Raw genomic sequence first — 27500 nt, 5'->3', positions numbered from 1 at the left:
CTTTCTGGGTTTAGATTTATCACCTGAACTAACAGATGCAATGTAACTAATTATAAAAGACGCTAATATCACCGATTGATCGTGAGATCTAATCAGTCCTACTCATTACAAATCAGGAAAACAAACAGGTCCAGGTGAGTCTCACCTGAGTGACCAGTGGCTGCAGCAGGGAGGCGGAGCCTTTCCCGACACATCGTACAGCGAACCTGAGACAGCGACAGCATCGCTCCACGATCCTGTTATCAGCCTGATGAGTGTTCAGAGTCTCCGACAGCACTGGCCAGATCTAGAAGTGAGTCACATGACGCAGGTAAGACATGTAAAACAAACCCTACAGGTATGTAGGTATGAGATATGTTCATTAAAGACATTATCTCATTTACAGTGGAGTAACATGACACAGATAAAACGTAACAATAACATACGAACGGCTCTACAGGGAGGTTATTCATGAATAAAATACTTTGTGTAAATATTCAAATGAGTCTTCCAGGAAGAATTCAGGTGAGCTCAGGTGTTTTACCTCCTGAATGACCTTCTGACAGGGGTGAGTCTGTCCGTTCTCTACAATAGGGTTTGTGTGTCTGTAGGAAAAACAAACAAATTGTAAGAACCTATTCACAGTCTGCTGCTGCGTAAATTTAAATAAAGTTTGAAATTTGAATACAAGTAAACTCACCTGAAGATAACAGCCAGTCTGTCGAGCCAGACGGTGGGATCAGCTGATTTACCATTCGTAGATTCCTCAGTCAAAAGCTGAAGGAAAAAAGAAAACATGAACTTTGGTATTAGTTTTAAAAGTGCTGCTTTTATGCAGAGTCAGGAGGATAGACAGGTGACTTACCTTTTTTAGAGCTATGACCTGAACAGCACACAGGTCACTGAGACATTCTGCAATCTTCTCCAGAGGAAGGCGGGCCAGGACCAGAGCTGTACCTGTACAGGTAAATAAACAAATAACTGAAGTTTTCCCATCAGGTGCACACAAGCAGCAGCTCCCACAGACCCATCAGCACTAGCTGGAAGTTGTCAGGTATTAGAATTAGTGATTATGAATACTAATTAGCCGGGTGGTGCACTGACCTGACGATGTCTTTAAAGGTGTGTTACAGGTGTAATAACGTACCTTTAAGCAGTCCTACAGCGGCTTCGGTCGACAGGACGAAGGAGTCCAGGGCCCGAGCGATGTCCAGTAGACCCTGGAAGTGTTGAGCCATGTGGTCTCTGCACACTGAACAGATGTTGTGGATTGCCTTCGCTGCTGCCGACGCCAGAGATTTCTCTCTGAGGCCTTTCATCAGGTAGTTTAACACGGGGTCTGTGACAGGAAGAGGAAACACAGAGTCAGGGTTTTCAAAATAGACGTACCACCTTTACAGAGTCAGGACAATAAAGACAAGTCATATATCATATCAGTCCAGTTTCTCCTCACTGGTTACCAGTATAAAATCAGTCCAGTCAAAACACCTTTTGTTGCCTGTTTTAGTCTGCCACTGGACCGTTTCAGTCTGACACTGAACTGTTTTAATCTGACACTGAATGCCTGCTGACACCTCACTCACTAATCTTAAACTAAATCATGAACGCTTACCGAGGAATCTTGGGTTTCTGTCCACGACCTCGCTCATCTCCCCGACCAGCTCGATGCTCGTATAACGAACTGCCATATGGACGGTTTCCGGAAGTAAAACCACCTGCTGCAACACCTCCGACAGCGTTGGGTTGTTGTCTCTGAAAGATAAACACAAACAGAGTCAGTTTGAACTTTAAACTTTTTAATGACATGTATTCCTGACTGATTCAGAATAATCATACAGAAACAGAACACACCAGGAGGTTTAGGGTTAAAAAATAAACTGATATCCTTAACGTGTTTCATATTTTCTTTCTCCTGAAGGAAAAAAAAAAAAAACTTTGATTCTAAAAAGAATCTTCAGATACTCACGGATCTACACTTTTTGCGATTGCAGCCATGATGAATAGAACAGCTTCCGTCACCTCCCAGGAAGGGTTTCCTTCTTTTAACGTAGAATATAACTGAGAACAAACAAAACATCTTTTAAAGTAGAATATAAACGAGAACAAACAGAACATCTTTTAAAGTAGAATATGAACGAGAACAAACAGAACATCTATTAAAGTAGAATATGAACGAGAACAAACAGAACATCTTTTAAAGTAGAATATGAACGAGAACAAACAGAACATCTTTTAAAGTAGAATATGAACGAGAACAAACAGAACATCTTTTAAAGTAGAATATGAACGAGAACAAACAGAACATCTTTTAAAGTAGAATATGAACGAGAACAAACAGAACATCTATTAAAGTAGAATATGAACGAGAACAAACAGAACATATTTTAAAGTAGAATATGAACGAGAACAAACAGAACATCTTTTAAAGTAGAATATGAACGAGAACAAACAGAACATATTTTAAAGTAGAATATGAACGAGAACAAACAGAACATATTTTAAAGTAGAATATGAACGAGAACAAACAGAACATATTTTAAAGTAGAATATGAACGAGAACAAACAGAACATCTTTTAAAGTAGAATATGAACGAGAACAAACAGAACATCTTTTAAAGTAGAATATGAACGAGAACAAACAGAACATCTATTAAAGTAGAATATGAACGAGAACAAACAGAACATCTTTTAAAGTAGAATATGAACGAGAACAAACAGAAGATCTTTTAAAGTAGAATATGAACGAGAACAAACAGAACATCTTTTAAAGTAGAATATGAAAGAGAACAAACAGAACATATTCTAAAGTAGAATATGAACGAGAACAAACAGAACATCTATTAAAGTAGAATATGAACGAGAACAAACAGAACATCTATTAAAGTAGAATATGAAAGAGAACAAACAGAACATATTTTAAAGTAGAATATGAACGAGAACAAACAGAACATATTTTAAAGTAGAATATGAACGAGAACAAACAGAACATCTTTTAAAGTAGAATATGAACGAGAACAAACAGAACATCTTTTAAAGTAGAATATGAACGAGAACAAACAGAACATCTATTAAAGTAGAATATGAACGAGAACAAACAGAACATCTTTTAAAGTAGAATATGAACGAGAACAAACAGAAGATCTTTTAAAGTAGAATATGAACGAGAACAAACAGAACATCTTTTAAAGTAGAATATGAAAGAGAACAAACAGAACATATTCTAAAGTAGAATATGAACGAGAACAAACAGAACATCTATTAAAGTAGAATATGAACGAGAACAAACAGAACATCTATTAAAGTAGAATATGAAAGAGAACAAACAGAACATCTTTTAAAGTAGAATATGAAAGAGAACAAACAGAACATCTATTAAAGTAGAATATGAAAGAGAACAAACAGAACATCTTTTAAAGTAGAATATGAACGAGAACAAACAGAACATATTTTAAAGTAGAATATGAAAGAGAACAAACAGAACATCTATTAAAGTAGAATATGAACGAGAACAAACAGAACATCTTTTAAAGTAGAATATGAACGAGAACAAACAGAACATCTATTAAAGTAGAATATGAACGAGAACAAACAGAACATCTTTTAAAGTAGAATATGAAAGAGAACAAACAGAACATCTTTTAAAGTAGAATATGAAAGAGAACAAACAGAACATCTTTTAAAGTAGAATATGAACGAGAACAAACAGAACATCTTTTAAAGTAGAATATGAAAGAGAACAAACAGAACATCTTTTAAAGTAGAATATGAAAGAGAACAAACAGAACATATTTTAAAGTAGAATATGAACGAGAACAAACAGAACATCTATTAAAGTAGAATATGAAAGAGAACAAACAGAACATCTTTTAAAGTAGAATATTTGACTGAAAATAAAGAGTGGAGAACATTTAAGAATAGAATCAATCGCCATGTTCACCGAATAGAAAGGAAGCCTTTTGTTGTAGATTCAAACTTTACCTGAGAGAAACACTCCATGGATCCAACAAGAAAAATGACGTCTTTAACGAGGTCAGAGACTCTCATCCTAAACTCCCCAAAATCATCTGTGTCCTCTGGGATTCCGTCCTGTTGGGTCACAACAATTAGATAGTTGACATTTTAACTACAACAGAACTAAAACCAACAGAACTTGAACAGTATGTGAGAGAATTGTGTGAGTTGTCTTGATTTTATATCAAAGTATGTGACTAATATCTGACTAATAAAGTTCTGGCTGAGGATTTTATCAGTTTCAAATGGTTCTGTGTAGACCTGATCAGGTGACTTACGTGGTCTGGATCGAGTTGACAGTGTCGTGCCAAACAGTGCAGAAGTCTCTGGATGTACGGTCTGAAGATGGTGTGAAGTGCTGCATCATTTATTTTATACAGATGTTCTCCAAGACGGTACCAGAAGTTAAAGGAGATCTCCACGACCTGGATCAGAACAAATACAAGACAACAGGGAGACCAGGAAAGAGGATTAGTATCACAAATTCATGGAGATCAAACGGAAGGGTTTATTTTCATACCTTGTACCTTGTATTGTTGTACCTCATACTGCAGGTGTTGTAGTGTTAATGTACTTGTGTTGTGGTTATTTTCATACATTGTACTGAGGGTGTTGTGGTTATTTTTGTACCTTGTACCGAGTGTGCTGTAGTGTTAATGTACTTGTGTTGTGGTTATTTTTGTACCTCATATTGCGGGTGTCCTGCACAGATCAGCAGCAGCTCCAGTGTCCTCAGGTCTCCCATACCCTGGCCTGGACTCCTGACTGTCGTCTCTAAAAATGTCTCGCAGAGTTCGGTAAAGATCCTGCAGTAGTTCAGCACTCTGAGGGCAGAAATCCAACGTAAATGAGGCTGACACACTGATTTATTTACCACGTATCTGATCAGTATAATTACTTTCATTACATATTTTTTTATCTTAAAAAGTATTGCTATTCCATTTTATTTTTGTATTATATTTAATTGACTGACATTATTGACACCTCCTGAATTATTGAAATCCAACTACCTAAAGCACTTTTTTTTAAATAAAGTGCTGTATAAATAATATTTATTATTATTAGCGCTATGTCGTCAGCGTAACGCTGCTGCCTCTATGAATTACAGAAATCCCCCTGGCAGAGATCAATCTACTTAGGGATGAATAATGAGAATGAATTTAGAAGGTGCTCACTTGTCGAGGTCTTCTCGAGCCACGGCCATGTGATACGCCGTCTCCAGCGTGAGGACGCCCTGTAAGAGCTGTAGAGCCAACCCCATGTTGGTCTCTACGTTTTCTATGGCGTAGAGGGACGAGCACACGCAGTCCGACGCCGCCTCATGGAGGTTGGTGGAGGTTTCATCCCTCTGCTGTGGGAAACATAAGGCCGAACACTGTTGTAGCGTATGTGACTGTTGTCATACGTCCTTTTTAGATGATGCACGATGATCCTGTAAAAACAGGAAGCAGGCGTCCCTGTAAACCTGTTTAGATGAGTATAAACCTCACCAGGACTTGGAAGAGGACCATGAGCAGCTGGTTGCTGGCCATGAAGTTACTGTCGAGGACCCCCAGGTTGAACCAGCTACCCAAACAGCGAAAGACCTTGATGAGCATCTTCTCGTCGCTACCCGCCTTCTCCACACACGACGTCTTAAATAAAGTAAAAACAAAAGAGTGAGGAGGATTTCTGCGTTTCAGTCTGAGATGGGGGTCGTCTTAATAATAAACAATAAACATTAAGTCATTTAACATCAAATGTTCACGACTGTGAAAATCTGAAAGTGAAACAGCTCGAAATAAGGTAAACGAACCAGCAAAGTGACGACGGTGCTGGAGTAATACGCCAGATCCTCGATGATTTCCGTCCTTCGGTTGGCTCCGATTCGCAGAGATCGACTATGAACTTCCTCCGGCAGCACGGTGAGAATCTCTATGAGGAAGGACATCGAGCTGATGTCATTGTTGTACCTGAGAGGGGGAGGAGAAATGGACAGGTGAGTCACAGAGGACAACAGCATTGTAGGTGTGAAAGTTACAGGCAAACGTCCCGCAGGTGTGAAAGTTACAGGCAAACGTCCCGCAGGTGTGAAAGTTACAGGCAAACGTCCCGCAGGTGTGAAAGTTACAGGCAAACGTCCCGCAGGTGTGAAAGTTACAGGCAAACGTCCCGTAGGTGTGAAAGTTACAGGCAAACGTCCCGCAGGTGTGAAAGTTACAGGCAAACGTCCCGCAGGTGTGGAAGTTACAGGCAAACGTCCCGCAGGTGTTAAAGTTACAGGCAGACGTCCCGCAGGTGTGAAAGTTACAGGAAAACGTCCCGCAGGTGTGAAAGTTACAGGCAAACGTCCCGCAGGTGTTAAAGTTACAGGCAAACGTCCCGCAGGTGTGAAAGTTACAGGCAAACGTCCCGCAGGTGTGAAAGTTACAGGCAAACGTCCCGCAGGTGTGAAAGTTACAGGCAAACGTCCCGCAGGTGTTAAAGTTACAGGCAAACGTCCCGCAGGTGTGAAAGTTACAGGCAAACGTCCCGCAGGTGTGGAAGTTACAGGCAAACGTCCCGCAGGTGTGAAAGTTACAGGCAAACGTCCCGCAGGTGTGGAAGTTACAGGCAAACGTCCCGCAGGTGTTAAAGTTACAGGCAGACGTCCCGCAGGTGTGAAAGTTACAGGCAAACGTCCCGCAGGTGTTAAAGTTACAGGCAGACGTCCCGCAGGTGTTAAAGTTACAGGCAAACGTCCCGCAGGTGTGAAAGTTACAGGCAAACGTCCCGCAGGTGTGAAAGTTACAGCACTGCAGGTGTGAAAGATGTCTTTAACCATCAAAGATATTTTATCTGTAAGACATTCCGTCTATAATGTATTGAACATTTAAGTGTGTTTTTGGACTCAAACAAACTCAAATGTAACGTAATCACTGACTGATCCGTTGGCCATATTTGTAGTTCCTGTCTACATGTCGTTTGTTTAAAAAGTTTCAGCTGTGTGGTTGTGGGAAGTCTTACTTTTCTATGAGTGTGTGAACACATCCTTTCCACGAGGCCATCTGAAGAGCGAGATCTGCGATGGCTAAAGCCAGCTGAGGAAAAAGAGATTAACAAAAACAAGATCAGTAAAGTGGTTCAAGAGAATAAACTAGAAACACTTTAATTTACTGGATAAATACAAACGGACTTCCTCTTTTGTTCTGTTCACGTGTGACGAAGCTCAGCTATATTAACTTTAAGGCTTCCTTCTTGTTTTGATTCTGTTGTAAGAGTTCGGAGTTCCTCCACACTTTGGAAACCAAAAGCTGATGCAAGCTATAGGTCAAAGAAGTTTTAGTTTAGCTGTAAGGTTGTCAGCTTTGTATGAAGTTAAGTTTAGTCTAGTTTAGCTGTAAGGTTGTCAGCTTTGTATGAAGTTAAGGAGACCCAAGTTAAGTTATATTGTCTTGCTTGTCAGCCAGCTGATGATTTAAGTGAAGGGGTTAAACCTTAAATGTAGCGACAACTCTGGTGGACTCAAGGTGGACCAGCTATACTCCTGAGTTTAACTAAGCTGTATTCTGAATGTTTCTTTTAACTGTTAAAATAATAGCATGGTTAAACTATGTAAACTACTTTGTATCACGAAAACACAAAGTAAAATCCTAAAATTTCAACAACAGCATCATGTTGTATATATTGATGTATAATAATCAGTTTTTAGAGCTCGTGTTAGGAAGTTAAACAGCTCATAATTCATCTCTAATATCTATTTTATATTCATGTGAAAACATCTCCTTCAAACTACTAGATTTATTCGCGTTTATCACCAAAACTACATTTTACAGATGACATGTGAACACATCATGATAGTTATAATGTACCTTCAGCCAGTACTCATGTTCACTGAGCAGAGCCTGAAGGCATCATCATGTAACTCAATTAAAGCCCCTTTAACGTTAGCGTTTACCTATTTAACCACTAACGTTAACTCGCTCTCCTTCATCCGGATTCTTTGTTAAATTCAATCCGTTGATTTTACAGCCTGTTGTCTTTCAGTGAAGTGTTTGAAATGTTATTTCTGTGATGAAAATGCAGGTGAGATGCGTTACCTGTGTGACGATGATGGGCGACAGGTCTTTGAGGTTCTGGATGTGGGTCAGTAGCGATTCTCGCAGTGCATTGTGGGTCTCGGGTGGAAGCTCGTAGAAGGATGTCTGGATCTTCATCTTCATCGTCTGAGCAGCAAAATAACACGACTCGACGTCCTGCTTGAGCTGCAGAAGCTGATCCGAGATCTCCCACGCGTACATCTGTAGGACAGGAAGTGATGTCATTACATTATCGTTTATTATTAATATTAATTAATTAATTAATTAATTAATTAATATTAATATTATTTATTCTATTATTTCAGTTATCTGCAGACCGGGTCGACCAGGTAGACTAAAAACAGATCTGTGACGTCTTAAAACATGATAAGAATAATAATGAACATTATGACCCCTCAGGTTGGGAACATTATGTTATTGGTGTTCTTCTTCTTCTTCTCTGGTTTCTGTTGGTAGAATACAACACACTGCTGATCTCAGACTCCAGACCTGGTCGGACCACCAGGCCTCAAACCTGGACTCTGGTCCTGGTTTGGATTCTGTCCTCAAAACCTCCGAAACATAAAGCAACATCTGTGTTTCCAGCAGACCTGAGGGAGTCCCAACAGGTCTATGAGGAGTCCTGATCTGAAGACCTAGACTCAAGTCCTGGTGTGGATTCCCAACAAGTCTATGAGGAGTCCTGATCTGAAGACCTAGACTCAAGTCCTGGTGTGGATTCCCAACAGGTCTATGAGGAGCCCTGATCTGAAGACCTGGACCTGAAGGGACCCTGATACGCTAGTCTACTTCAGATTCAAGTAGCATGCGATCTGGTTTCATTCAGAAACCAGCAGCATGGGAACAACAACAACAACATGATCCAGGACATCGTGCAGAACCAGATCTTTACAAACCACAACAGTCCAGATGCGTTTTCAGCTGAATACATAAGGAGATCCAGCCGTCACCTGTGCAGGTACAACACGGAACAGAAGCATCATTTCTATCAGCCAAACACGAGGGCGATGTGGGATTTATAAGAGCCACAGTGTTTGCTGATAGTCACACAAGAGGACCAGAACCTGCTGAACCAGATCCACCAGACACCGATAACAACAACCACACCACAGCAGGAAACGAGTCTCTGAGTCTGAGTCTCGGCCACGCCCCAATGATGCAAGCAGTCCAGTTTGAGTGACACCTCCAGAACCACAAAGTGACGTCACAACAACAACTGTGTGATCGTTTATTCTCACACCTTCAACTCACGCGACGTTTAACGCTGTGAATCACACTTACAGGTGATCGCAGCTGTCAGCCCCGGGACAATTTACTCATATATATACTAGTGCTGGGCAAGTTAACGTGTTATTATCGCGTTAACGCATTCATTAATTAACGCCGACAATTATTTTATCGCGCGTTAATGCAGTTTTTTTTTATTTATTCATTATTAAGCGACATTTTTAACATAAGAACCAGGCAGCAAGCAGTGAACAGCTGTGTTCGTGTGGCGTCACTTCCTTCTCCCCCCCCCGGGTCCAGAACCCCTCCTACACTCTGTCCTTCACTCTTGTGTCTCGCACACGCACGCACACGCACTCGCACACACACACACACACACACACACACACAACTGTTGTGAAGTGGAGCTTCTCATGAGGAACAAGACACGTCCTGTTTGAACGGAACACTTTACTGTCTGAACTGCAGTATTACAGTATTACAGTGTTACAGTGAACACAACGCGCTCTTGCACCCGACATGTGGTTTTCTACGTTTCATCAACATTGTTAGCGTCAAGAACACGTACCATTCTACTTCCTGTCTCTTCAAAGTAAAAGCACTTCAGTTTTCATGCTCTTCACAATAAAAGTAAATCATGCAATCAAACAATTTACAACAGTGACAATAAAATACATATTGTCGAGTTTTTAAAGTGTTTTGTTTGTAATATGTATAATAAGCATCATTTAGTATCACTACTGAGAATTTAACAAACATTAAAGAAAGAAGTAGATATGTTTGCAGTTTTCAAGGTGTATATTTAAATATCATCTCTTACACACATGAGGATAAAGTTATGAACACCGGCTGAATATCTATGATCAGAATCATTATAACTGTATAACTGCTACTGTGTAAATTCATTATTGAATTTTGCCATAACAATGAGATTAAATATTTTAATCGTTGCCCAGCACTCGTGTATGTATGTATGTATGTATGCATGTGTATATATATATATATATATATATATATATATATATATATATATATATATATATATATACATACATACATACATACATATATATATATATACATACATACATACATACATATCAGGGACACTCCCCTGCACATCCCTTCTATGTTTCTATATTTAAATACACTTTTACATTATACTTGTTTAAAGTACTGTTATCTATGTGTTTGTGCACTTTATTTTATATTTGAATATGTTTCTATTTGTGTTGATTGTTTAATTAATGTTACGCATCATCCACTGAGTCAAAGTCCTAATCAGCACACCAGTGGAACAGCCTGCCTGAAGGTGTGAGGAGCTGCAGCACTATTAGCACTTTTAAAACCAACTTGAAAAGTCTTTTAAAAACTGCACAACACTGCACACACTGACCTCAACTCTTGTGGTCTTTTATGACTTGATTTTATTGACACACACTAATTCTTGATGTGCTATTTGTGTGTAGCGTTGTATTGGGTGTCTTGTATGTTTTTTGTGGTATATCTCTGTATTATGTCTTTTCCTTTTACTGTGTTGTTGTCTTGTCCTTGTTTGACCTGCCAAGGGACTGCAGATGCAAATTAGCTTCAGCTACAATCTGGTACAGTGCATCGAATAGAGACATTTATGTTTAAACTGTGCATGGTCCCTTTTAAATAAATTAAATAAATAATAATAATAATAATAAGTGAAACACTGATTAATAAACGCTTAAAACGGTTTAACATACATACATGTCTCTCTCTCTCTCTCTCCCTGTCTGTCTGTCTGTCCCTGTCTGTCTGTCTGTCTGTCCCTGTCTCTCTCTCTCTATCTCCATGTCTGTCTCTCTCTCTCTCTCTCTCTATCTCCATGTCTGTCTCTCTCTCTCTCTATCTCCATGTCTGTCTCTCTCTGCCTGTTTGTCTGTCTCCCTGTCTCTCTCTGGCCCTCTGTCCGTCTCTGTCTCCCTGTCTCTCTCTCTCTGGCCCTCTGTCCCTCTCTCTGTCTGTCTCTCTCTGTCTGTCTGTCTGTCTGTGTCAGTTAAAAAATTTTAAAACATCATTTTAATTTCTGGAGTTTTGTTTTCTCTCCTGCAGATAATAATAATAATAATAATAATAATAATATAAATATACTCTTGTTTTTAAAACAGGTTTTGGGTTTTGAGGCATTTCCTGTCCGTTAAACTTTAGTGACGACACGTTTGATCGCGTGAGAGACTAAACTTTAATGCAACACACTAACATTAGCCTAACATGCTAACGGAGCTAGCTGTGGCCTTCTTTAACTCCTCTGGGACTAAAAACAGAAGAATCTCCGTCTTTAAAACACACAATATTAATAATAATAATAATAAACCTCCCTGTTTGTGCAGCAGCTAATGAAGGTAGCTACATATGAGAGCTAGCACAGTTTGTGTGTTGTGATCCATTCATTTAGCTTAGCTTAGCTTTAGCTATGATGCTAACGTGAACCTGCGGTTCCTCCTCTGAGACTGCGCAGTTCAGCTCACCTGTACTTTTATTGAACAGGTACGGTTCTAATGTTTAAACCCGGTCCAAACGGACCACATTAGAAGCACCACTTCGGAACCCTTCCGCCGGTCCCCCCACCTAAAGCCTCCCCCGGCCTCTCCCCATTTTCTTCTTACCGATCTCTGGAGCTCTCCGAGCCACACGGAGGCTCGCTCCTTCCCGGCCGGGTCCGGGTCGTGGTACAGAGCTTGGACCGCCTGGTAGACCAGGGCCAGGTTCGGTTTGCCCCCCTCCATAGAGCTCACGTCAGAAGCAAGGGATGTGAGATAAGGCAGGAAGGTTTTTAAACCAACAACGCGGCGGATATCTCTGATGAGAGTCCTACACGGTCTGTGTGTCGACCGCCATCTCGCACTGGCTTCCCGCGTGCAACCACGATCATCTCCCGGGCAGGAAAAACAGGCAGAAACATTAGTTCCGCTCTGTCATGATGTGGAGCACTTCACACAGAACTCCATTCAAAAGAAAATAAACGTTTATCTGTTGCTTCACATGAAGAAGTTATTATTACTATTATTAATAAACACATTTAAAGAGGACAGAACAGGGTTTGTATATGAAGGGATGAAGACCAGAACAGCCTCCAAGACCAGATGAAGACCAGAACAGCCTCCAGGACAATGTGGTCCAGACAAAGATCCAGAGACCAGATCCAGAGTCCAGGTCTTCAGTAAAGCTCAGTTTTTGCTGTTTGTAATAATTCATCCTTCACGATTGACTCTTTAAGATAGTTGTTAATAGAAGACTGAATACATTATTATTGTTGTTGTAGTTTTTAATATTATTATTGTTGTTATTTTTACTATTTAAAAAATATATATTATTATTATTATTGTTTTTATTAATATTATTAGTGTTGTTGTTTTTAATATTATTAATATTATTGTTGTTGGTTTTAATATTGTTATTATTATTGTTGTTTTTAAATATTATTATTAGTAGTATTATATCATTATTATTATTGTTTTAATATTATTACTGTTGTTATTTTTATTATTGTTTTTGTTTTTAATATTATTAATGTTTTGTTATTATTAAAACATGAAAACATGGTTTATCGTGGAAATGTAATTTTGACTCAACGAACTTATTGTCTTTCGACCACATGGTCTTCATCAGGTGCTGATGAAAGCTCTCTGAGGAACAAAGCCAGTAAGAGGACCTTTGAGTCGAGACTACTCAGCTCTCTCATACAGCGTTTGCCAACCTGAGGGTCGAGGCCCCTCAAAGGGTTCAGAGAGAGATCTGAGGGGGCGACCTCAGACATTTCTGTTCATAAACTAGATTTTTTTATGACTCATATCTATTTTTTCCTCCATTCTGTGTCATCACGTCAGATACATATGAATACTAAGTGATACGTCGTATTTATATCTAGACTATTTTATTTATTGAACCTTTAGCTGCCAGATTAAATACAATGAATAACTTAATTAATGTTAACGAGATACTTCTGCATTAATAAGGAACAGGTGGAGCCGGTGACCGCTTGTTTAATTAAGTTTATTCATATCGAACATCACATGTCCAAACTGCAAAAAATGTAACGAAGCTCCGGAGATATAGTTAAGAGTATTAAATCAGTAAACAGAATGCATTAAATCATATTTTTAACTCCTGAATAAATCCCTAAAATGTGTTGTTGCATTTTAATAATCATAATCATATGAATAATCTCTGCAGTGTCGATGTGTCCACATAACAAAATAAAACTGCAAACAAAGAGTAAATCAAAGAAGTTTATTGTGTTTTTATGTTCTTTATATGTCATTTATTTGTCATATATGTCTTTTTTTTTCTACCTGTAACTCAACCTAAACCTATGGAAGCCCATTTCCATCACTGCGTTAGAAAAATAATGATCTTGTAAATCATTATAACAACTTACTAGCTCATTATAATGACTTAATATCTCATAATGACTTAATATCTCATTATGACTTAGTATCTCATTATAATGACTTAGTATCTCATTATAATGACTTAATATCTCATTATAATGACTTAGTATCTCATTATAACAACTTACTATCTCATTATAATGACTTAATATCTCATTATAATGACTTAGTATCTCATTATAATGACTTAATATCTCATTATAATGACTTAGTATCTCATTATAATGACTTAATATCTCATTATGACTTAGTATCTCATTATGACTTAGTATCTCATTATAATGACTTAATATCTCATTATGATGTAGTATCTAATTACAATGATGTAGTATCTCATTATGACTTAGTATGTCATTATAATGACTTAATATCTCATAATAATGACTTAGTATCTCATTATAATGACTTAGTATCTCATTATAATGACTTAATATCTCATTATAATGACTTAGTATCTCATTATAATGACTTAATATCTCATTATGACTTAGAATCTCATTATAATGACTTAGTATCTCATTATAATGACTTAATATCTCATTATGACTTAGAATCTCATTATAATGACTTAGAATCTCATTATAATGACTTAGTATCTCATTATAATGACATAATATCTCATTATAATGACTTAGTATCTCATTATAATGAATTAGAATCTCATTATAATGACTTAGTATCTCATTATAATGACTTAGTATCTCATTATAATGACTTAATATCTCATTATAATGACTTAGTATCTCATTATGATGACTTATATCTCATTATAATGACTTAGTATCTCATTATGACTTAGTATCTCATTACAATGACTTAATATCTCATTATGACGTAGTATCTAATTACAATGATGTAGTATCTCATAATGACTTAGTATCTCATTATAATGACTTAGTATCTCATTATAATGACTTAATATCTCATTATAATGACTTAGTATCTCATTATAATGACTTAATATCTCATTATAATGACTTAGTATCTCATTATAATAACTTACAGGAACTTTATTTTTTACCTCTCAGTGGCAGAAATGGGCTTCCATATAAAACACAACAGAAGATCAGAATACTCAAAACATCACAGGATAGAAATATCAGTTTCCTCATTAAACATCTCACAGCTTCATAGAAAAATGTGATACATATTTATATCTTTGATTCTGTGATCTGTGATGTTAATGTTGTGTCGTTTGTGTTTCCGGCTGCAGAGAACCCCCAACTAGCTGAGGTCGTATCATACCCATGCTTCTTAAAAACTCCCAGACTGGTTATGATACAGCCCCGGCTCTGACTGGAGGATCAGTGATGATCAGTTCCTCATCAGAACTTTGTCGTCGTCTTCTTGTTTCAGAGAGAATTAAAAACAACAGAAAAGCAGCAGCGAAGACAAGATGTTGTTAAAAGAGAAGTAAAAATCAAGAGATTCAACGTTTAAACATCAGAGCCGTACCTTGAAGACGAGACGAAGGGACCGAGCTGTGTGTGTGTGTGTGTGGGGGGGGGGGGGGGGGGGGGGTGAAGACCAGAGCAGCCTCTAGGACAAGATGAAGTGATGAAGACCAGAACAGCCTCCAGGACAAGATGAAGTGATGAAGACTAGAACAGCCTCCATGACAAGATGAAGTGATGAAGACTAGAACAGCCTCCAGGACAAGATGAAGTGATGAAGACCAGAACAGCCTCCAGGACAAGATGAAGTGATGAAGACTAGAACAGCCTCCATGACAAGATGAAGTGATGAAGACTAGAACAGCCTCCAGGACAAGATGAAGTGATGAAGACCAGAACAGCCTCTAGGACAAGATGAAGTGATGAAGACCAGAGCAGCCTCCAGGACAAGATGAAGTGATGAAGACCAGAGCAGCCTCTACGACAAGATGAAGTGATGAAGACCAGAGCAGCCTCCATGACAAGATGAAGTGATGAAGACTAGAACAGCCTCCAGGACAAGATGAAGTGATGAAGACCAGAGTAGCCTCCAGGACAAGATGAAGTGATGAAGACCAGAGCAGCCTCCAGGACAAGATGAAGTGATGAAGACCAGAGCAGCCTCCAGGACAAGATGAAGTGATGAAGACTAGAACAGCCTCCAGGAGTAGATGAAGTGATGAAGACCAGAACAGCCTCTAGGACTAGATTAAGTGATGAAGACTAGAACAGTTTCCAGGACTAGATGAAGTGATGAATACCAGAACAGCCTCTCGGACTAGATTAAGTGATGAAGACTAGAACAGTTTCCAGGAGTAGATGAAGTGATGAAGACCAGAACAGCCTCTAGGACTAGATTAAGTGATGAAGACTAGAACACTTTCCAGGACTAGATGAAGTGATGAAGACCAGAACAGTCTCCAGGACTAGATGAAGTGATGAAGACCAGAACAGTCTCCAGGAGTAGATGAAGTGATGAAGACTAGAACAGTTTCCAGGAGTAGATGAAGTGATGAAGACCAGAACAGTCTCCAGGACTAGATGAAGTGATGAAGACCAGAACAGTCTCCAGGAGTAGATGAAGTGATGAAGACCAGAACAGCCTCTATGACTAGATTAAGTGATGAAGACTAGAACAGTTTCCAGGACTAGATGAAGTGATGAAGACCAGAACAGTCTCCAGGACTAGATGAAGTGATGAAGACCAGAGCAGCCTCCAGGAGTAGATGAAGTGATGAAGACTAGAACAGTTTCCAGGAGTAGATGAAGTGATGAAGACCAGAGCAGCCTCCTGGCCTGGATGAAGTGATGCATTGACGAGGTGAAGATGAAGTGATGAAGGAGTGGAGGGTTTTTAAAAAGGAGGCAGAGATTAAGGTCTTTATCCTCGTCCTCAGATTAACCAGTTTGAGCTTCGAGGTCTTTTTGTGTCTAATCGGATGATCTGACATTGTTTGTGGATTTTCAGGATTGAGGAGGACCATCAGCTCAGGTAGATCTCAAACATCCGGATTAGATCTAAAGTTGCACGGACTGGAAACCAAAAGGGTCTTATGGGATTGTTCTCTGCGGGCCACCTGCTGCTGCTGCTGCTGCTGCTGCTGCTGACAACGTCACTGAGCTTCATGAAGCACTGCAGTTTACACTTCATCACCAACTGGGAGGCATTTATATGGAATCAATAACACATTTAACGCTGAATGTAACCCTTTAAATAATATATATTCACATAACACACTAAATATAACTCTATAAATATAATGTATTCACATAAAACATTAAATATAACTCTATAAATATAATGTATTCACATAAAACATTAAATATAACTCTATAAATATAATGTATTCACATAAAACATTAAATATAACTATAAATATAATGTATTCACATAAAACATTAAATATAACTATAAATATAATGTATTCACATAAAACATTAAATATAACTCTATAAATATAATGTATTCACATAAAACATTAAATATAACTCTATAAATATAATGTATTCACATAAAACATTAAATATAACTCTATAAATATAATGTATTCACATAAAACATTAAATATAACTCTATAAATATAATGTATTCACATAAAACATTAAATATAACTCTATAAATATAATGTATTCACATAAAACATTAAATATAACTATAAATATAATGTATTCACATAAAACATTAAATATAACTCTATAAATATAATGTATTCACATAAAACATTAAATATAACTATAAATATAATGTATTCACATAAAACATTAAATATAACTATAAATATAATGTATTCACATAAAACATTAAATATAACTCTATAAATATAATGTATTCACATAAAACATTAAATATAACTATAAATATAATGTATTCACATAAAACATTAAATATAACTCTATAAATATAATGTATTCACATAAAACATTAAATATAACTCTATAAATATAATGTATTCACATAAAACATTAAATATAACTCTATAAATATAATGTATTCACATAAAACATTAAATATAACTCTATAAATATAATGTATTCACATAAAACATTAAATATAACTCTATAAATATAATGTATTCACATAAAACATTAAATATAACTATAAATATAATGTATTCACATAAAACATTAAATATAACTCTATAAATATAATGTATTCACATAAAACATTAAATATAACTATAAATATAATGTATTCACATAAAACATTAAATATAACTCTATAAATATAATGTATTCACATAAAACATTAAATATAACTCTATAAATATAATGTATTCACATAAAACACTAAATATAACTATAAATATAATGTATTCACATAAAACATTAAATATAACTCTATAAATATAATGTATTCACATAAAACATTAAATATAACTATAAATATAATGTATTCACATAAAACATTAAATATAACTATAAATATAATGTATTCACATAAAACATTAAATATAACTCTATAAATATAATTTATTCACATAAAACATTAAATATAACTCTATAAATATAATGTATTCACATAAAACATTAAATATAACTCTATAAATATAATGTATTCACATAAAACATTAAATATAACTATAAATATAATGTATTCACATAAAACATTAAATATAACTATAAATATAATGTATTCACATAAAACATTAAATATAACTCTATAAATATAATGTATTCACATAAAACATTAAATATAACTATAAATATAATGTATTCACATAAAACATTAAATATAACTCTATAAATATAATGTATTCACATAAAACATTAAATATAACTCTATAAATATAATGTATTCACATAAAACATTAAATATAACTATAAATATAATGTATTCACATAAAACATTAAATATAACTCTATAAATATAATGTATTCACATAAAACATTAAATATAACTCTATAAATATAATGTATTCACATAAAACATTAAATATAACTCTATAAATATAATGTATTCACATAAAACATTAAATATAACTATAAATATAATGTATTCACATAAAACATTAAATATAACTCTATAAATATAATGTATTCACATAAAACATTAAATATAACTCTATAAATATAATGTATTCACATAAAACATTAAATATAACTCTATAAATATAATGTATTCACATAAAACATTAAATATAACTATAAATATAATGTATTCACATAAAACATTAAATATAACTCTATAAATATAATGTATTCACATAAAACATTAAATATAACTCTATAAATATAATGTATTCACATAAAACATTAAATATAACTCTATAAATATAATGTATTCACATAAAACATTAAATATAACTATAAATATAATGTATTCACATAAAACATTAAATATAACTATAAATATAATGTATTCACATAAAACATTAAATATAACTATAAATATAATGTATTCACATAAAACATTAAATATAACTCTATAAATATAATGTATTCACATAAAACATTAAATATAACTCTATAAATATAATGTATTCACATAAAACATTAAATATAACTATAAATATAATGTATTCACATAAAACATTAAATATAACTCTATAAATATAATGTATTCACATAAAACATTAAATATAACTCTATAAATATAATATATATGTATAAAACTCTGAATATAACTGTATAAATATATATTCACAGGTACAATGAAACAGAAATGTAAAAGAATACCACATGGAGAGGTTTCACCTTCAGATCTTACTTCCTGTGTTGTTGGGATTACAATGATTCACTAATGAGTAATTCTTTAACCCTTTAATGAATCGTTAGTTAAATGTGGATGAAGGTTCCAGAGATCAAACTGTTTGACATGTGAACAAGCAGTTTGTTAAAGGGTTAACTGTAATATGAAGATTGGATCAGTTAGATTCAGAGACGGGCATTAAACTACCGCTCGCTGTTTCTTCTTCTTCGTGAAGGTCAAACGACAAACAGACAGAATTATATACATTTTCTTCTTCTATGGTGTTCCTTAAGGTCTTGGTGTCTTAAAGAAATATTTGAGGATTTTTCTCAATTCATGAGAGATGAAAAATATGTTAAATCTGTAAGAAATGCTATCAACCAGAAGTTGCTGAGACGTCCATCAGATACTTCCGTAATATTCTTCTAAACCCTTATACACCTGCACAATTTATGAAATGGAGTGATTTGATTATTTCTATATCTGATGTATGAATAGAACTACATCTGATTAGTCTTCAGGGTCCCAGCTGTCTCTGCTGTCCCCCCGAAAAAAGACACAACGGGTCAATGTGGCTTCATTCTCAGATTTAGTTCAGTTCAGAGTTTGAATTCACGGTCTGCGTCTCGTAACTATCAGACAACATTACAACATTTATATTCTCCGTCTTCAGACTTGAACAACGTGCTGCCGTTGATATCAGCCTGCTTTGACTGTAAATCCCGTCCGTAAACAGATTACAGATGTGACGATTGTTAATTAATCCTAAAATGTGACTTTAGGAAAAGTAAAGCAGCTCTTCAGAGTAAATCTTCAGTGTAAGTGGTTTAAGAGAGTATATAAAGAGGCTGTGGTCATCAGGTGGGACAGACGGCTCTGCATCACGATGGGGAAATACTTCCACTTGTATGAGAACGTTTCTAAAGTGAGCCCCTTTGAGGGGCCACAGTACTACCTGGCCCCTATGTGGGTGTTTCACCTGCAGACCATCTTCATGGGTTTCGTCCTGTTCGTCGGAACGCCCCTAAACTTTGTCATTCTCTTGGTCACAATGAAATACAAGAAGCTCCGAGTCCCACTCAACTACATCCTCGTCAACATCTCCTTCGCGGGATTCATCTTCGTCACCTTCTCCGTCAGTCAGGTGTTCATCTCCACCATCAGGGGTTACTACTTCCTGGGTCACACCTTGTGTGCCATGGAGTCGGCCATGGGATCTATAGCAGGTAAAAGATCATGTGAACAGGCTTTGATTTGATGTCAGCAGCAGGTAGAGAAAGTGAACGACTGATTCTGTAGATTACTGTTTTATTTCATTATTTTATTTGTATTGTTATTTTTTATTAATATGATCAGTTATCTTTGTACCGTCATGTGTTAACCCCCCTCTGGCTTCTGCAGGACTTGTGACAGCCTGGTCTTTGGCCGTCTTGTCTTTTGAGAGATATCTGATAATCTGTAAACCGTTTGGAGCCTTTAAGTTCAGCAATAGCCACGCTCTGGCTGCTGTCGGCTTCACCTGGTTCATGGGCATCGGTTGTGCCATTCCACCTTTCTTTGGCTGGAGCAGGTGAGTAACACACCTGTGTGAGGTTATCAGAGTCTGGCTTTCTCCAGACTTAATCGGACGTTTTTAAACATGAACCATGTTGTTTTCAGGTACATCCCTGAAGGTCTGGGCTGCTCCTGTGGACCCGACTGGTACACTCACAATGAGGAGTACAACTGCACCAGCTACACAAACTTCCTGATGGTGACCTGCTTCATCTTTCCGCTCTCCATCATCATCTTCTCCTACTCTCAGTTACTGGGTGCTCTGCGAGCTGTGAGTTTAAGTCTGACGAACTTGTTCAATCAATCAGTCGATCGACCAGGGGCGTTTCTAGGATTCAAAGAAAGGGGGTCTTAGCCCCAAGGGGGGTGGCATGTTTGCGCGCGTAGCGCTTGCGGCAATTTGTTTTGGGGCCCATTTATGGCCGTGGATATCCATTGTTTCAGACAGTTCATAGATTGGTTCAATCAGAAGGAGTGTGATTTTGCTCTGTAGTTTTGCTTGCATTCAGTATATGATAACACAAGAGACAGAATTTGAGGGTCATAGTGAAATTTGACAACACAAATATGAACTTTTCTCAAATAAAGAGAGAGAGAAATAATTGTCCTGCTTGTAAAGGAAAGACGGATAAACTAGCTTCCAAATCCTAATTCTTAAAAGGGACCGCACACAATGGATGGAGAATGGACCTGACAGTGTCAACTTTATATCGTTAAGTATGATGATGGCTGTTGGATTGTAATTTGAAGGGGGAGAAAACATACAAACCAGAACACACGCACATATGTAGCATGTTAGACTTATAAATAACTTGTCCATGTAAGAAACAATAGTTCAATTTAATGACATCACCAAAAAAAATACAAAATAATGCCAAATTATTTGGGGGGGGCTGAAGAACATTTTAACATTTGAAGCCCCCCTAAAATAGGCCTAACAACGCCCCGGCGATCGACCATCATTGAAGGTCCTGGTCTGAGGTCCTGGTCTTGTTTCTTGTGTTCAGGTAGCAGCTCAGCAGGCGGAGTCGGAATCCACCCAGAAGGCCGAGAAGGAAGTGTCGAAGATGATAATCGTCATGGTCGGATCCTTCGTCACCTGCTACGGTCCGTACGCTGCGGCAGCTATGTACTTTGCCACCAGCACAGACTTAAACAAAGACTATCGACTCGTCACCATCCCTGCATTCTTCTCCAAAAGCTCGTGTGTCTACAACCCACTCATCTATGGCTTCATGAACAAACAGGTGAGCAGAGTTAACCTTGACTTCCTTTATTCTCACGCTGCTCCACCTTGAAACACTTTGACATCTTTTACTTTCATGCTTCTCACTCCACCGTTCTGCAGTTTGTCATCGTGCTCTGTGTTTCATGACAGTTGATAAATATCGTCGAGTCACTACATATAGCGTACACACTACTGTCTCAGGTTGGTTTATCTAGTCATATAGTGCACCTGGACAGACTGCCTTCCACTACTAACAATAATAAAGTACAGAGGAAGTAAAACTTGAATCATCCCGCTGGATGAAGTGAAACGTTTGATTTTGTTTGATGTTGAGAGCTGTGATTGATTCCGATGGTGCTCATGAGTGTCTGGCTGTGTCGTTGTGTCGTTGTGTTGTTGTGTTGTCTGGCTGTGTCGTTGTTTCGTTGTGTCATTGTGTTGTCTGGCTGTGTCGTTGTTTTGTTGTGTCGTTGTGTTGCTGTGTTGTCTGGCTGTGTCGTTGTGTCGTTGTGTTGTTGTGTTGTCTGGCTGTGTCGTTGTTTCGTTGTGTCGTTGTGTTGTCCGGCTGTGTCGTTGTTTTGTTGTGTCGTTGTGTTGCTGTGTTGTCTGGCTGTGTCGTTGTGTCGTTGTGTTGCTGTGTTGTCTCGCTGTGTCGTTGTGTCGTTGTGTCGTTGTGTTGTCTGGCTGTGTCGTTGTGTCGTTGTGTTGTCTGGCTGTGTCGTTGTGTCGTTGTGTTGTCTGGCTGTGTCGTTGTTTCGTTGTGTCGTTGTTTCGTTGTGTCGTTGTGTTGTTGTGTTGTCTGGCTGTCTCGTTGTGTCGTTGTGTTGTCTGGCTGTGTCGTTGTTTCGTTGTGTCGTTGTGTTGTTGTGTTGTCTGGCTGTGTCGTGTCGTTGTGTTGTCTGGCTGTGTCGTGTCGTTGTGTCGTTGTGTTGCTGTGTTGTCTCGCTGTGTCGTTGTGTCGTTGTGTCGTTGTGTTGTCTGGCTGTGTCGTTGTGTCGTTGTGTTGTCTGGCTGTGTCGTTGTGTCGTTGTGTTGTCTGGCTGTGTCGTTGTTTCGTTGTGTCGTTGTGTTGTTGTGTTGTCTGGCTGTGTCGTGTCGTTGTGTTGTCTGGCTGTGTCGTGTCGTTGTGTCGTTGTGTTGTCTGGCTGTGTCGTTGTGTCGTTGTGTTGCTGTTGTCTGGCTGTGTCGTTGTGTCGTTGTGTTGCTGTGTTGTCTGGCTGTGTCGTTGTGTCGTTGTGTTGTTGTGTTGTTGTGTTGTCTGGCTGTGTCGTTGTGTCGTTGTGTCGTTGTGTTGTCTGGCTGTGTCGTTGTGTCGTGTTGTCGTGCCGTCGTGTTTTTCTTTCGGACCTGATTAAGTGGAAGTTATTAAAATGAAATGCTGATTACTGTTGTCCTCACCAGTTTAACGCCTGCATCATGGAGACGGTCTTTGGAAAGGCAATGGATGAATCATCTGAAGTTTCTTCAAAGACTGAAGTGTCATCAGTGTCCACAGCTTCTTAAAGTTTACAACAAAATACAACTGAAGGACATTTAAGCACTTTCACAAAAAGACATTGAAAATATCTGTAAAATGTGATGATTTCTGACAAACAACATGTAAATACAACTGTTCAGCTTCTTCTATATCTTTATTTTACTGTAGCGCTTCTTTGTGTAGATGAATGCAACAAAAGATTTTAATAAAAATCTTACAAAGAGTTTGTTTGGCCTCAGTTACTTTTAGGAAATGTGGACTCCGTTTGTGTAATTCAGCTCTCATAAGTTTAGACTATTAAACATTGTAGTCTTAAATGGTTAGTTCACTCAAAACAAACAGCAAACAATATATATCTTTAACTTTAAATGTTTATTGAAAAACAGAATGTAAGAGTCAAAGTTCAGCATGTAGTCCAAATACTTTCTGTCTTTGTGCAAATCCAAGATAAATTGGTGATAGCTACTTCTACAGTGATATAACAAGAAGACTAACAATTATTTTTCATGACATTTCCACATCGTTTGACTCAATGTTCTCTTGAAACTGTTCTACAGTTTAGTTTTTTTTCTCAAAACACATTTGTGCTCCAAGATGAGAATCTCTTGGTGGCATCATCAACCAAAATGAAGGAAATATGAAAGCAGAAGATGTAGAGATACAAACTGTGAGGCAGCAAAGTGAGGAGAGGTCAGTAAACCAATCACAGCAGCAGAAACACAAACCAGTGAGGAGCAGAAACTAAACACAAACGGATGGAATATAAAGTCCTTTAAATGTAAATATTATAAAAGATCAGACTGACCGGTCAATGATTTGTTTGAGCGTAACAGAAATCTCACAATTTTGAATCCACAACTCCAAATGTAAACACACAAAGTTTTAAAAAGCTGTTCTGCAGGTTAACAGAATATATTATATATATCTTTAGAAACGTGAGAAAATCACGTTTTCTATGTCAAAATCTGCCATTTTTCTAGAACTCGTCGTGTTGTAGTAAAGCTTCCCCGAAGTTTGTCACCTGACTGCCAACAAACAGGTCGTATTTGCTGAGGATTTCACTTTTGGAGAGTTTTCGATCCTGAAAAAATGACAAAAAAACAGGTGGTGAGCAGGTAAACATGAAGCAGTGAGTAAAGAGTTAAACAGGTAAACATGAAGCAGTGAGTAAAGAGTTAAACAGGTAAACATGAAGCAGTGAGTAAAGAGTTAAACAGGTAAACATGAAGCAGTGAGTAAAGAGTTAAACTTATCTCACCTGGTCGGCGTCGGACTCCTGCAGAAGGTGTTTGGCTTCAGCTTCAGCGTGGTCGTAATCCGACGGAAGAATCCAGTCCAGAGTTTCCTCTTTGTCCATCTTTCCATCTTTGTTTTTGTCTCTGAACTCAGAGAACTGCTGCCGTTCTGACTCCACCCACTCCGGTTCTTCTTCTCCTGTTTCTGAAGTGTGCATGTCACCTGTAGACGTGATGAAGAGGAGAAACTATCTTTAAATGTGACGGTGGAGCAACAAGACGTCGCGTTCTTTAATGGAAAGGGTTGGGGTTTCATGGACTCCATACCGCCATCTGCTGCCGTCACGTGGCGGAGCCTGCACGAAAACACACACATTTGGCCACAACACTGCCCTGCTTCCCCCGGCTGTGGGATGTGTGTGTTTGGGTATTGAATTTAAAAACACCCCCTCCCCCCACCGCTCAATGTTACTCTCTGTTAATGAAACTAGAAGAATATTTGATCGCGTTACGTTTGCAGGTGATAAATATTTAACAACAATCTGATAAAGTTCTAAATGACACGAAAAAACACCCCCTGCCCACCTCCACCTCCACCTCCGAAAGCTAAACTCCTCCCTCAGGACCGATCACCTGTGGACCAGGTGACCCTGTGACTAGAAAACTTGACGATAACTTGAGGAAATGTTGGCGTCTTACCGATGTACTCCTTCAGGTCGATGAAACCGTCTCTGTTCTTGTCGATGTCCTCCATCGTTTCCTGTGACAGTGAACCACATGAGTCAGTAACGCCACGTCAGTGACATTGCGTCAGTGACATCACGTCAGTGACATCATCACTCTCACCTGCACCACGATGTCCTTCATGTGTTCCTGATCTTCAGGATGAAGAAAAGCTGCAAACTCGTGCTTGTCTGCGTTCAGATCTCCGTTTCTGTCTGCAGCTCTGAAACGTCTCTCGTCCCTCAACATCAAGTGACTGTAGTCAAACTCAGAGTCCACCTGAGGGTCTTCTGTTAGAGGTAATCAATCAGAGAATCACTTAACTAACGAGGTCATCAAGCAGAGAATCATTTATATGTATACATATATATACATATGATATTGTTGGACTCTTTATATATGGTATTGTTTACCCGGGTATCTCCCGTACGTGACGTTCTTGTACTCCTCCCAGCTGATCACACCGTCGTCGTTGACGTCGAAGTCTCTCCACTGACGCTCCACGCTGTCATAGACGTGTTTCTTCTGAGCTCTTCTGATCCAGTCCTTCAGCTCGTCTTCACAGACAAAACCGTCTTTGTTATCGTCCATTTTGTCCACGATGACGCTGCAGACACAAACAATCAGCTCAACAACGGATCAGGATGCATCATGTAAACGCCTGTGACTGTCACATGGAAATAACTTCAGTGTAAATATATATTAGTGTGTAAGATGTTTAGATTTCCAATGAACAATTGCAAACGCAGAAATGTTCCTTCTTAGCTTACTTTAATGAACTTTAATTAAGTGTGTGAACTAAAGAAAAGTTCCTGAACTTGTTGAACCAGCTGATGTTTCCAGCAAACCAACTGGTTTACAGGTGGCACGCACACGCACACACACACGCACACGCACACACACACACACACGCACACACGCACACACACGTACACGCACACGCACACACGCACACACACGTACACGCACACACGCACACACACACACACACGCACACACGTACACGCACACACACACACGCACACACACACACACATACACACACGTACACGCACACGCACACGCACACACACGTACACGCACACACGCACACACGCACACGCACGTACACGCACACACACACACGCACACGCACACGCGCACACACACGCACACGCACACGCACACGCACACACACACACACACAAAGATGGAGGGAGTCACCCGAGCCTCCGTCTGCTCTCCTCTGGGGAGAGCTGGTCGAAGGCTTTGGCCTGGTCTTCACCCAGAAACGCTTGGTGGTCGTAGTCGTAGTTCTTCTTGTCGTTGTGCTCCAGGCTGCTGAGCGGCTCGTCTTCATGAACTCGACTCTTCTTCTCTGTGGGTTTACTGTTGCCGTAGACGACGCAGAGGACGAAACACATGAGCAGCGGACGGATCATCCTGAAGATCTGACGGAGGGATGAAGTTAGACGGCTGCTTCACAGTGAACGTCTGACCTCCCTAACCATACACATAACCATAACCATAACCATACACATAACCATACACATAACCATACACATAACCATAACCATAACCATACACATAACCATACACATAACCATACACATAACCATAACCATAACCATACACATAACCATACACATAACCATAACCATACACATAACATAACCATACACATAACCATACACATAACCATAACCATAACCATACACATAACCATACACATAACCATACACATAACCATAACCATACACATAACATAACCATAACCATACACATAACCATAACCATAACCATACACATAACCATAACCATACACATAACCATAACCATAACCATACACATAACCATACACATAACCATAACCATAACCATACACATAACCATACACATAACCATAACCATACACATAACATAACCATAACCATACACATAACCATACACATAACCATACACATAACCATAACCATAACCATACAC

At 38.0% G+C, this 27500-nt stretch overlaps 3 protein-coding genes across 3 annotated transcripts in view; 1 reads left to right on the top strand and 2 right to left on the bottom strand.

Moving 5' to 3' along the window:
* The window catches only part of tnpo3 (transportin 3), a 16392-nt gene extending 4223 nt beyond the window's left edge, over positions 1-12169 (bottom strand). Inside the window, exons 1-16 of the mRNA XM_076111209.1 lie at positions 11912-12169; positions 8049-8249; positions 6976-7049; positions 5786-5942; positions 5481-5624; positions 5166-5341; positions 4676-4814; positions 4269-4415; positions 3958-4065; positions 1946-2037; positions 1592-1731; positions 1127-1318; positions 845-936; positions 680-756; positions 524-584; positions 146-286 (exon numbers count right to left, since the gene is read on the bottom strand). Coding sequence (XP_075967324.1) covers positions 146-286; positions 524-584; positions 680-756; positions 845-936; positions 1127-1318; positions 1592-1731; positions 1946-2037; positions 3958-4065; positions 4269-4415; positions 4676-4814; positions 5166-5341; positions 5481-5624; positions 5786-5942; positions 6976-7049; positions 8049-8249; positions 11912-12031 — 2061 coding nt within the window. The 5' untranslated portion in view covers positions 12032-12169. The remainder of the gene's footprint in view (positions 1-145; positions 287-523; positions 585-679; positions 757-844; positions 937-1126; positions 1319-1591; positions 1732-1945; positions 2038-3957; positions 4066-4268; positions 4416-4675; positions 4815-5165; positions 5342-5480; positions 5625-5785; positions 5943-6975; positions 7050-8048; positions 8250-11911) is intronic.
* Positions 12170-20156: 7987 nt separating this feature from the next.
* Positions 20157-23603, top strand: opn1sw1 (opsin 1 (cone pigments), short-wave-sensitive 1). Its single transcript, XM_076111216.1, has 5 exons — positions 20157-20544; positions 20720-20888; positions 20978-21143; positions 21880-22119; positions 23502-23603. The coding sequence occupies exons 1-5, from the start codon at positions 20205-20207 to the stop codon at positions 23601-23603; spliced, it is 1017 nt and encodes a 338-aa protein (XP_075967331.1). The 5' UTR covers positions 20157-20204.
* Positions 23604-23930: 327 nt separating this feature from the next.
* The window catches only part of calua (calumenin a), a 5077-nt gene continuing 1507 nt past the window's right edge, over positions 23931-27500 (bottom strand). Inside the window, exons 2-7 of the mRNA XM_076111214.1 lie at positions 26739-26965; positions 25949-26142; positions 25659-25825; positions 25512-25572; positions 24836-25035; positions 23931-24658 (exon numbers count right to left, since the gene is read on the bottom strand). Coding sequence (XP_075967329.1) covers positions 24554-24658; positions 24836-25035; positions 25512-25572; positions 25659-25825; positions 25949-26142; positions 26739-26965 — 954 coding nt within the window. The 3' untranslated portion in view covers positions 23931-24553. The remainder of the gene's footprint in view (positions 24659-24835; positions 25036-25511; positions 25573-25658; positions 25826-25948; positions 26143-26738; positions 26966-27500) is intronic.

Source organism: Anarhichas minor, unplaced genomic scaffold, assembly GCF_050575085.1.
Source record: "Anarhichas minor isolate MPS153535 unplaced genomic scaffold, ASM5057508v1 ptg000044l, whole genome shotgun sequence".
Taxonomy (NCBI): domain Eukaryota; kingdom Metazoa; phylum Chordata; class Actinopteri; order Perciformes; family Anarhichadidae; genus Anarhichas; species Anarhichas minor.
The sequence above is the reverse complement of the archived record's forward strand: the minus strand, read 5'-3'. Positions and strand labels throughout refer to the sequence as shown.